This window comes from Lissotriton vulgaris, chromosome 7 (genome assembly GCF_964263255.1).
Source record: "Lissotriton vulgaris chromosome 7, aLisVul1.2, whole genome shotgun sequence".
Classification (NCBI taxonomy): Eukaryota; Metazoa; Chordata; class Amphibia; order Caudata; family Salamandridae; genus Lissotriton; species Lissotriton vulgaris.
In genome coordinates, this window is record NC_141695.1 from 1,316,043,936 (window position 1) to 1,316,056,414 (window position 12,479).

A 12,479-nucleotide genomic window follows, 5' to 3' on the forward strand; every position below is an offset into this window, starting at 1 on the left:
TCAAGAGCTCGGTTGTTTTAAGGTCAAGCATGGATTTAATGCTTTCTAATTGTAATATCTACTTAGCGTGCTGAGAATTTGCTAGCACCATGGCTTTTAGAATCCCCTTAAGCATTGTTTGCACCAATGTTAACAGGTTCAACATAGAAAATTTGAAAGCACTACCTAATTAATTTACAGAGGAAGTGCCATGACGGTGAATACGTGGAACCAAAATCTGCAATCTCAGGTGGGATTTTGGGAATGAGAATATTCAGGTCCCCATTTGAGTGCCGAATAGAGTAAGCCTTTATTTGGGAGAAAGAAGAAAGTGGAGAGCTTATCAGTACTTTGCCACTGACTGCTCTCCTGGGTTACACAGAAACTATAGAGGTGGGATACCCTAGCTTCACTTCTTTAGGGTTGCTACTAGCAAAGCGAAGAATAGTATGTAGATGGGGACGAGTCAGAGCTCCCAAATTCAAGGATTGGATTAAAGACATTCTATTCTGTCAGGATCAAACGCTTACTTATGGGGAATTGCTCCCATTGACCTCGAGACCTAGGGACGTATGGGACCCCCTCAAAAAATATCTCCTGGTACACCCAATCGACATCACAAATAGCAAGTAGGCGCACTGATGTATGCTCTTTGGGCATGGCCCTCGCACATATAAATATCTGAGGAAGTGATGAAGATGCTTGTATGGTCCTGAATGTAACTTTCTCATCCTATGTACTGCATTCCAATATTACCAACAGCTAAAATGTGTAACTAGTGTATTACAGATCTCCTGCGCAATACTAGTAAAGAAACTGTCAAATATGTTTTGCTGTGGACACTTACAGTGTATAAGTACTCATCTGCCTGTGCACTTCGTGTATCATGAATGTTTTATGATTTAAAATTATTAACAAAATAATTTTAAAAAAAAATTCAAAAAGAAGTACGCGGAGAGGAACATGATACTGGATTCTCCCCACTGCACCTTGCCACCTTCCTTGAAGCTGACCCCACGGCTTTTTTATTCACAGTCTACAGACAGGCAAAAAAAGTTTCAAATCTTACCAAAATTCAGTTAATCAAATTTTTCGGATAACCTGATAGAAGAATACTCAAAATGAGTTTCAGAGTAGATAGATGATAACAACTAAGGTGGACAGAAATCCACTTGTGATGTATCCTGTGAAACATCATTAATACTACCAACTACATGGGATGGTATGGAAAAGAAGGAGGTTAGAGAAGGTTGGTGGTCCACAATTTCTTTATTTTAAGAAAAGGGTCAGCGACACCGGAGGTAACTTCCTCCACTTCCATCAGCAACCGTTCCCCAGCTTCTCCACCCGACCACATGTTCAACTACAAACATTCCACATTCCCCATACATTCTACACACCTCACGCGACACTAACACACGCAACCAACACTCACATGCCAATAGCACACACCTTCCCCTTCACACACACACCAACAAAATTAACAATAATCCATGAAATAAAAGGACAAAATGTGAGACATAATAACTACAATACTCCTGAATGTCTATCCCAACTTAAAATCAGCGAATCGAACAGGCAACCTCCTTGGTCTACTTCCACAACGCAAAATATGAGACTCAACATTTAAACCAGGACTGGTAACATTGAAACCAGGCCTGGTAACACTTGTACCGGAAACATAAGCGTCCACATTTGAATCTGAACTGGTATTACTTACTGCACTGTCATTCCAATCATTACTACCACCACTAACCTCTCCAGAATCATTCCCCAATATATAACCTCTACAACCTTCATCAGTTAGTCGCTTGTCACACTGAACACATTCCGAACACTATTCTGGTTACTACGAAAACTTAACTGATGAAAATTCCATCTCCTATCATCTTCCAATTCCACCGCACTACCCAACACCTTCCTCACTCTCAAAGGCTTAGACCATACACCTTCACCTTTCAAAACATCTCTCGGATTCTTCACTCAAACCATTTGGCCTACATGGACTACTGGTCAACAGTAACTTCCTCCTCGAGAACGCACAGTATGCTCCTGAAATTCCTTAACTTTAGATCTAATTTCCTCACCCAATTCATCATTTTTACATCCTTTCATTCCTTTTCCTCAACCACCAAGGAACTAACATTTTAGAAGGTTTCCTTCCTCTTAGTACCTCAAAAGCCGTCTGCCCAGTAACTGAATGAGGAGTAACATGATACGCCGTAAGTCTTTCTTGCAAGGCCTTTCTCCAAGATAATCCTGCACTCAAAGCCAACTGAATTACCTCTTTACCCACCATATTGAAGCGTTCCACCTATCCATTTTCTTCAGGATGATATAACGATGACCTTATGTGTTTGATACCCATCATCATTAAGAACTCTTGCATTTTCTGCGATACCAATTGGGGTCCATTGTCTAAAACTAAAATTTCAGGAACACCTTCTCTTGAAAACATGTCTTCCAAAAATTCAATAATCACATCTGTAGGTACTCCACTCACCATTCTTACCTCCAGCCACTAAGAGTAATAATCAATTAAAACTATAGCATAACAATCCTTCGATGATATCGCTGAAAAGGGACCAATAAAATCGATGACAACTTTTTGCCATGGTTTCTCAGGTAGTTCAACCATGGTCAAGGGTACACACAAAGGTTTGACAACTTTATCAGTAACACCACAAATTTTAAAATCTTTAACCCAACGATCGACCATGGAGTCGACTCCTGACCGCCAAAATCACTCCTTAATTCTCCTTTTGGTACTCAACATACCACCGTGACCCTTGTGACTCCTCTCAATGATGTTACCTCTCAACCCAAATGGTGGTACAATTTTATCCCCTCATAGAACAATACCATTGGAAAGCACAACTTTTCCTTTACTTTCCAAAATGCGGAACATTCTCCTCGCAACACTGATTCTCTTGGCCAACCTCCCACAATATACTTCTCAACTTGTTTCAAAACCATATCATTGTCCCTTTCACACATCCAAGATGCTTCAGGTAAGGTATTGTTAATTTCCTTCCCATCAACAGACAAAATATCTTTGAAAGTAAAAGCAACTTCAAACTCATTTGTACCCATCCATTTTGTTGTTGGCAAGCTAGGTAATCTTGAAAGTTCATCAGCAATTGAATTTTCCTTTCCAGGAATATATTCTATTTCATAACTGAACATTTGCAATTTCCAAGCCAATTGATCTAACCTGGGAGTCAAATTCCTCCCTCCCTCTGGTTTCAAAATATTCACTAAAGACTTGTGATCCGTACAGATCTTGAACTTCCTTCCGCACACATACATACAAAATCTTTCAGCAGCCAAGTAGCAGCTAGTAATTCCTTCTTGTTGGACCTAGATTACCCAAGCCTACATATGGTAGCTTGGCACAGTAGTGGTCTACAGCTAACTCACGGCGTTGGCTAAGTACTTACAAGTCTCACCCACAGTAACACAGTGATGAACCACTAAAATAAAGACACAACACCTCTGTTTGGAAAAAATACCGTTACCTTTTATAAAAATAATATGTCTCTTTGGATTCAAGTTATACAAGTTACAACATTAGTTTCTTTCAGGGGTAAACATGACACTTTTACTTTGAGAAATTACTTTTCACTCCTCCTGCTGTGGAAAAAGGGCAGTAAACCACATTCTTTTGTCAACGATTCAGTAAAGCATAAGGGTAACTCTTTGGTTGGTTAAGAGAATCTCATTAGCTTCACACTCTGTAAGGTTACTTCACATTATTACACAATGACACAATACTCCACCAATAAATCTACTGAAAGGAAGATGCAGTCTGATAGTGCAATACGTTTTTACAGGTTCATTAATAGGTACGTTACCCCACAGCTCTTAAACACTGCTCAACTCAACAGCAAGACCTGAATGTAGATTTTCACTGTATAACCCACCAGTTAGTGCTAAAAGGGAAGACACAATAATATTAGTAAGGTTCCCCTCCCTCTGATTGACAGGCACACCTAGCTGGTAGAGAATCTACTTCTTCACTTATCACTAAACTGTAGGGGTTTTTACCCAGGAACCCTGTGGTTCCCTGCACCACTTCCACCTTTCTTTTCTGAGCCAGTTATTGGATAAGTTTTATGCTATGTTATTCAGTTCACTAACTCGCTTTCCTCGAGTCAGGCGCCCCTGGACAAGTCAGTCACTCGCGTGGGTCGTAGCCCCACTGTCCTGCTTCATTCACCCGGCGCTGCCGCCTCCCGTTCCCACACTTCCCGGCTTACTTGTGAGGTTGGGGGCGTGTCGCGGGTGTTTCCTCTACACGCGCTGGAGCCCGGTAACAGACGGGCTGAAGGGGGAAGGCAGGGAAGGCTTTCCCGGCCCAGGGCTCCCTACCGCGTCGTCCGCTGTGGCGCTTCTGCCTCCTCTGAGGGGATCGACCTCCTGGAGCTCCGACGCGGCGCTCCTCAGCTGGCGCGATGATTTTCCTTCCGCTGGCACTACTCGGCTGGGCATGCGCGGAAGCGCTCGTTCCTCTTCCGCCTCGGCGCACCTGCTCCCAGGAAGGACGCTGCTCCACAGAGACGCTGCTCGGTCTCTTCTGGGCCTGCTCGATCCTAGGCCCCTCCTGCCTCGCAAAAGCGTTCAGTCGCCGGTCATGCGCGGAAGCGCCTACCTCTTCGTTTGACGCGGCCGGTGCCCCCAGGGTCCCGACGCCGATCGGAGCAGCGCCGCTGCTTCTCCTCAGGCACTTCTCACTCCGGCTTCACAGGAAGGATGTGCACACCCGGCGTCCTCGCTCTTCAGGGCGCTAAGGTGCCACAGACGCCCACCTTCACTACAGCTGCTCCACAACACCGGTGAGCATAGCGCTGGGTATGGACAGTCAGGAATACCCCCAATTAAGGGTGTTCTGAGTGGTTTTACTGGGGCTCTGAAATAGAAGGATCTTCTTCCTCCAGTAATTCGATTTCTTTGTCAGTAGTTGATGTCTTGAGAGAGGGATCGGTCAAAGGCTGAAGGGGGAACAATCCTCTGAAGTAACTGTCAGCCTCAGTGACAAACTAGCTGCTCTCAGTGTGTCCACCTCCTCTCACCACTGCCTCACTCCTCTACTCTGGGGTCAGCACAAAATGGCTGCTGGTCACTGGCCTTATATAGGTTGGCCTGAGACCTGCAGAAGTCTCTAGTTGATTCCAGAAAGTTCCCTAATGTTATCCTATGGACCTGTCCTCCAGTAGTGTCCGTTATGGCAGTTGGTGGACACCATTTTAGGTCTCTGGAGATCCCTAAGGTTTCAAGGGGGTGACTAGGCCTCACAAGTGATGAGGGAAAAATGGCGTCATCGCCAAGGAACACCTAGCCCCCTGACAGCATTAAAAACTCCTGATGGACACATGTAAAAATAAAAATAGAAACTCTGGGAGGCTAAGGGGGACAAAAATAAATCATGGTGGTTAGAGTCTTCCCAGAAGCAGACAGGTCTAACACTTCTCAATCACAGAATAATTCAGTTTGGATGGTGTTAAGGTGCGAGAAGCATATGCTACTACCCATTTGTCTTACTGACATTTTGTGAAAACATAGCTCCAATTCCATATCCAGATGCATCCACAGACAACACACAATCAGCTGATGGAACAAACGGTTTCAAACATGGAGTTGCAGAGATTTCTTTTTTCACATTTTCAAAACATTTTTTTGTTGTTGTTCCCATGCAAATGACACATTTCTTTTGAATAACATCCTTAATGGTTCGACCTTAGCTGCATAATTCTCAATGAACTGAGAATAAAATTCAGTTAAGGACAGAAAGGACATTAATTGTTCCTTACTCTTTGGTTCAGGAGCCTCTAAAATCGCTTCTACATGGTTGATTTTAGGACAAATACCATCTTTCAATATAACATGGCCTAGGTACTCCACTTCAGATTTACCAAACACACACTTTTCATTCTTAATGGTTAATCCATTTCTTCTGAGTGCATCCAGAACTGCGTGCAAACATTCATTATGACATTCTTTGTTTTTTCCAAAAATTAAAATGTCACCTTGAAAAACTTTTGCTTCCTAAATTCCTTGCAAAATTCTAGACATTTCTCTCTGAAATACAGCTGACGGACTAGCGAGACCAAAAGGCATACGTTTATACCTGAACATGCCTTCAGTAGTAATAAAAGCTGTGCAATGCCTTGATTCTTCATCCAAAACAATCTGGTGGTATGCACTCGTTAAGTCTATTTTAGAGAACCAAGAAGACCCACCAACAGAAGATGTTAATTCTTGCAAACTGGGAAGAGGAAATGTGTCAATCCAAATAGCCTCATTCAAACACCTTAAATCCACACATAGACGTAAATCGCCCTTGGACTTAAGGGAAATTACCACTGGAGAAACCCAATCGGAGCTCTCCACTGGTCGATAATCTCATCATTACATAGTTTTTTAAGTATCTCCCCCAGTTTTTATGATAACTAATAGGAACATTAATAAATTGTTGTCTTATGGGACACACTCCTTCTCGTAAAACTATTTTGTGTTTGAATTTAACCATTTTACCAATACCATCAGTAAAAACATCAGGATACATTTTCTTCAGAGAAGAATAATCAGCATCAATCAGTATGTATGCTTTCATACTCATTTACGTTCACATGCTGAACTGCAAATACCAGACAGTCTAAACTAGCATCAATTTTTATGCCTAAATCAATGATATGTGGCCAACCTAGAATGATCGCACCCTTGTTAGCTACATACACTTTTCCATGAAAAGAATTATTGCTAGAATTTACATCTGCCCATATAAAACCTTCCAAAGGAATTTTATGCCCAGAATACCTTCCAGGACTTACATTGGGTTCCAACAATGGTCTATTTGGCCATCATTTATTAGCTCTTTACTCATGATAGTATACCACTCAAGATCTAATTTGTCATGGACGCTGGATATTTCTCCAATTACATTAAATTCATCATCATACTCATCATCTTGAACATAGTTGACCTTTCTTTTGAAATTATGGCACACCCTACTAAAATGGCCCTTTTTTTACAACTAGTGCATACTTTAGTTAGTGCTGGACACCATTTGAAATTAGCCAAATGGTTACGAGAACCACATCTACAACACAAAATGTTCGTTGCTCACCACTTTTCTTGTTGGAATTACTATCTAATACCTTGCTATCACATTTACTTTTGTTTTTAAAATCCTTATTAACAGCACTAACATGGCCAGAATTTGTTCTATCGAATCTCTAAGTCATTCTTTCAATCCTCACCTCACGCATACATTGGTCCGAAACTTCAACACCCCTAGCAGCTTCAATTGCAGCCTTTAAGGAAGTACTACCGCATGACCATAGCTTTACCTGAATTTTTTTAGATTTAGTTCTCATTAGAATTTGGCCACGTAGGACTTGATCATAAATCATGTTTTCAAACTCACACGTGACCGCTAACCCTCTCAAAGCAAACACATATTGGTCAATAGACTCATCGGCTTTTTGAACCCTAGAATAGAATTTAAATCTCCCCATAACAATATTAATCTTTCTGCCAAACCTTTCTTGCATTTGTTTGACAGCATATTGATAGACTCCAATATCACCAGCATCCTCAATCTTGGGTAAATTTGTAAACTCCTAGTCCCACAGCATCTAATCTATGTTTGAGAAGAGACAGTTTCCTTTTTTGTGAACACTCATCTTCCTCCAACACTTTTACATACGCCTCAAACATATCAATCCACAAATCCCAAGCAATTGGAGGTTCTCCTAGCTCGGCCAAAATAAATGGTGGAGGTTGAATTGAAGGCATAGTAACATTTTTACAATATGCACAGAGAAGGAAAAGCTTAAATTATTTGTAAAAAACAAAAAAAAGTATAGAGCACCAGCAACAACAAAAAGAAAAAATATTTGTGACCACTAGATAAACTTGTGCAAAAAGTTCACCAAAGTCAGTTGCTCAAATAGAAATAACTTTTAAAATCCAGCGTGTAATGTTTTGATCAAGTGTCTCTGTTCATGACTTGTCTGTTGAGTTTAAGATGAAATGAATGCTGCGTTCTGCATGACTTCTTCGATGACAATCACAGGAAAAATAACATTATTGGATCACAGTACTTGAATAATAAAAAAAATACAGTTCAATACCAAACGTAGATATGATAATCCAATTCCTCTCTTCAATGTATTTGTAGCGCAGAGCGTTGCGAGTAGTTACTTGTAATTGCCATAATCAATAAATATGCAGGTCATGTTCCGTGCATAACGTTACTGAGCATGAACGTTGTTGTTGTCATAAAATGGCGTCCGTTGGCATGGTAACGCCAAAAAAAAGACAACATCCACGTCACACGCGTTACACATGATAACGTTGACGTGGAGAAAATACAGAAATCCTCAAGGCTGGACAGAAAGGAGCTTATGAAACTGGGCACAATCCGGATTTCAAATTTCAGCCCAACATTTGAAGATTAGTACGTAGCGGCGCACAATCCAAGCTTAAAATCTCAGTGCACACTTGAAGATTAGCACGTAGCGCAAAGAAGCTGTAAACATTTTTTTTATACATTTCTGTAATCTGTCATCCCTGGTGTCGCCATGTTCCCGCTCGTCGCCATTGTGGAAAAGAAAAAGGTCCGAGAAGGTTGGTGGTTCCACAATTTCTTTATTTTAAGAAAAGGGTACAGCAACACCGGAGGTAGCTTCCTCCGCTTCCATCAGCAACCGTTCCCCAGGTTCTCGACCCAACCACACATTCAACTACAAACATTCCACATTCTCCATACATTCTACATACCTCACGCAGCATTAACACGCGCAACCAACACTCACATGCCAATACCACAGATGGCACCTCAATTGAGCCTGGACACTTGACAGGGAAAGTTGGTGTTTTATTCATTACCATTTTTATAGTCTGAGGTCAAAGACACAATGAAGTTTTTTGTTTAGTACTCCTAGTGGCCTTATTGCATTGAGACAAGGTTCCGCAAGGAATTGTACAAACTTGAACAATTTTCCTTTTGCCACACCTTTTATTGCTCTGAATCTAACAGTGCAAGAGCATCAAAACTTACCTCAAAGTTAGCTCAGTTACATTGATAGCCTCAAAAGGGTCGTATCCTGATCTGAATTATTCATGGTGGCCGAATCATGAGACCGGCGCTTTTTAAGGACTTGTGCATGGTGTTGCGCTCTCTGCTTTCTTGATGTCGTTATTTTGCGTAGATTTAGATTTAAAATATGGCAAGCAGCAAGAAAGAAAGGAGCATAATGCACACGTGTTTAAACTCTTCAAAGTCTAGTTACCAAATCGGAAAATTGAGATCAACAATGCGGTTACTTACCAATGGCATCAGAGGAGTGTTAAAACTTGCTTCACAAACAAGAAATCAAAATCACAGTCGACAACTTGAGTTGATGCAACAGCAACTTTTTGGAGTCTCAAGAACAGAAGAAAGAAAAAATGGGCTGGCCAAAAGCTGTGTACCAGTAAATCTTTCCACTGTTCCCAGTCCCCTGGCCCCACCTACAGCCCATGTCCTCAAGGAATGATAGGTGAAAAGATAGGCCAGGTTCGTTGCAGCTTCCTCCCACACAGGCAGATTGGCAGGATATTCTCAGGCAACTCTTGGGTATATCAGTCACTCCACCAGAAGACTGTGCTAATCCTATCACCTGCGTTCCCCGCCTGGGAACTCTCTGAAATTTGTCGGTGATTGAGGCTGTAGCTACACTGAAGATTTCAGCTGCTTCCTCCTCTGTGTGTACGTATGTTTGTGTGTGCCACTGCTGCCTGGCCCACTTCAGAGATTGTCCCTATCGGCGGGGCGGTACAGGGTTACGGTGACTTGATGATTGACTGCTGTTGTCTGCATTCAGCGTCTCAGCATCTTCTCAGTGTCTCCTCTCCCATAGGAACCTTTTCATTAATGGTAACATGCAGCTCAAATTCTTGAATAATGTGCCATGAGATTTTTCTCCCGGGTCGTAGTGTACATTTTTTGAAAAAACTATAGAACGTATCAGAGTGGACTATTTTAAGGTGTTATTTTTAGGAGCCATGTCACAGACAAGGAAAAATGAAAGGCAACAATCAATGGTGTCCTGCTAAGCTCACATATTGGGTCGATCAGCAACGTTAGCGGCGACAGCTTAGTAAGGCAAACATCAATGTTGTCCTCATGAAGCTGTAGCCTTTCATACATTTCTGATTTCATTTGCCAGAGGGCATATTTATTAAATATCACGCAGTGCAGCAAGCCACTTTACCTCGCTGCGTTATTGTAAAAGGGCAGGAATGTGCTTCATTTAACATTAAATGGCACATTCATGTAATTTTCCAGCACTGGCGCACAATGTGCTTGCTGCCTAGCACCAAGGAGGGCACCCTTGCACCATGAAGCAAGGATGTTTGCATTCTAAGCAGGATTGTTTTGTGTAGGAAGAGATACTTTCCTGAAAAAAACAATCCCCTGAATTATTTTCCTCTTTCTATGTGTGCTGCAGAGTGCAGCACACATAGAAAGAGGAAAAACAAGAAGATGTTAAGATATTTCTCCTCGTTATGCCTCCGCTCAGGATGCGTAGTATTTTGGCGCATTTCCAGGTCTACCTGTATTGGTAAATCTTGGAAAGTGCCAACATCCATGGGTTGTGCATGGGAACATCCATGCTCCACCAATGGAACACCTCCCTGTGGCAAAGCAATGCAATGCAATGATTTGAACTGCATTGAGTTACTGTAGATACATCAAGCCACGCTGGGCACTGGGCAGTGCAGGGTGGCCTTGCGTGGCTTTAATAATCTAACTTGAGTTAGATCGCTCTTATACACTGCTACGTGGCGCAAGGTGATGCAACTCTTTAATAAATATGCCCCCATGCATCCTATCATTTTACGGCTACATATTACATTAGAGTGAAATAGGGATTTAAAACTGCTTGTTTTAAGTATTCCTTTTTGTAACCCATGAAAACCACAAATTAGAGTTTGAGATTATGATGAAGAATAGCACAATTTTTGCTCCAAACTCACACTCAGAAATTTCTTCTTGTTTTTAGAGTGTGGCAGTCCAATGTTCACAAACCAAACCGATGGTGGAGAGGGTGCCCAGCTAGGGGAATGGCCCTGGCAGGTCAGTGTACAGCTATTTGGCGAACCCAGTTGCGGAGGGGTCATCATCAACAAAAGATGGGTGCTTACAAGTGCCCGATGCTTCCGGTATGTACTGAAAAGTAATCTACTGCAATCTTAGATTATGTTTTATTCATTACCTTGTCAATAATTTAGGATCATGTCCCAGTAACTTATGAATTGCAGGCGATTAGAATGGCTTGGTAAACAGATATAGTAAGTAAAATATATTTTAGGCACTCTCTTGAAACCTAGGAACATGGACTATATTGAATAAATTATCACAGACCCCAATAGTATTTCCTACAAGCGCTATCTTGAATGTGATTTGCTCTCTCAATGTCTCCAAACAGATATTCAGCTCTGCACCTCCTCCATTTTGTGGATCATATTGTTCATATAATTTTTTATTGTTTACAATTTGGTGGACTATATCATCTTCCTTTTGGAATGCGTGGATGCTTCAGGAGAAATTATTTTTCTAATTTTCCCTCTGACTAAGTAGCTCAGTTTTAGCTAAGATCATCGAAACAAAGAAGTTGTAAAAAATAAGCAACACTTCAGTCCAGAAAAGGTGTCTCTTCTATTTTACCTCCTCTGTTCTCACTGCACCCAAGGGTTAGGAAGGCCCTTCTTACATTTTCAAATTACTGCCATAGAATACTATGTAATCAGTAGTTTTGAATGTGTTTGATGGGTATATAGCACCAGTAGGTTAAGAACTGGCTGTCTACCTGTGTGGAGTACACATTTGGGGAACGATAAATATAACATTAGTGAGCCGAAGCAGAAAATTTCTTTTTAGATTTGCTGCCAATGCTATATCTTTGCAATGCTGAGGAATGATTTGAGGCAGTTTCAATGGCGATTGCATGGATAAAAGTTTAGAGGAAAAAGGAAAGGGCTAGAATGAATAGAGGGCAAATCAGAAATACAGGGAATAAGGTATCACACCAGGTGTGACAAAGATGATAGAAAACAATTAGAGAGGTGAGAGGATAGACTCTTGGAGCAAAGATTTAGGGAACAGACAACAGATCATGGTTAGAAGATAGAGAGTGAGCCAGTAAGAGTGTTGATTGTGGGGCTCACCGGAGGAAGAAGTGAGCTGTGGCCACCTTGGCAACATTTTCGGCACCTGCACTTCTTTTTTTCTCCCCTCGATCTTGGCTCTTTACTATCACTCTTCTAGCAGTGATTAGCTGTGTCCCCGTTTTATCTTTTGTCTGCTTTTTTTCCTCTGTACTGTCCTCCACATCCTTTCATTCAATCTTCTCTCTTCTTAATGCTCTCTTCTTCACATCATGCCTGCTTTCTCTTTGTATCTGATTTGCTCTCCTTTTTTTCTACTTAGCTATGTCTTATCTCTCTCCTCT

General features: G+C 41.5%; 1 protein-coding gene across 2 annotated transcripts in view; it reads left to right on the forward strand.

The window, feature by feature from the left end:
- LOC147703583 (uncharacterized) overlaps positions 1-12,479 on the forward strand; it is a 1,699,045-nt gene that overhangs the window by 308,886 nt on the left and 1,377,680 nt on the right. For both annotated transcript variants that reach the window (XM_086931923.1, XM_086931924.1), the window contains exon 6: positions 11,031-11,190. In XM_086931923.1, the coding sequence (XP_086788049.1) occupies positions 11,031-11,190 (160 nt within the window). The remainder of the gene's footprint in view (positions 1-11,030; positions 11,191-12,479) is intronic.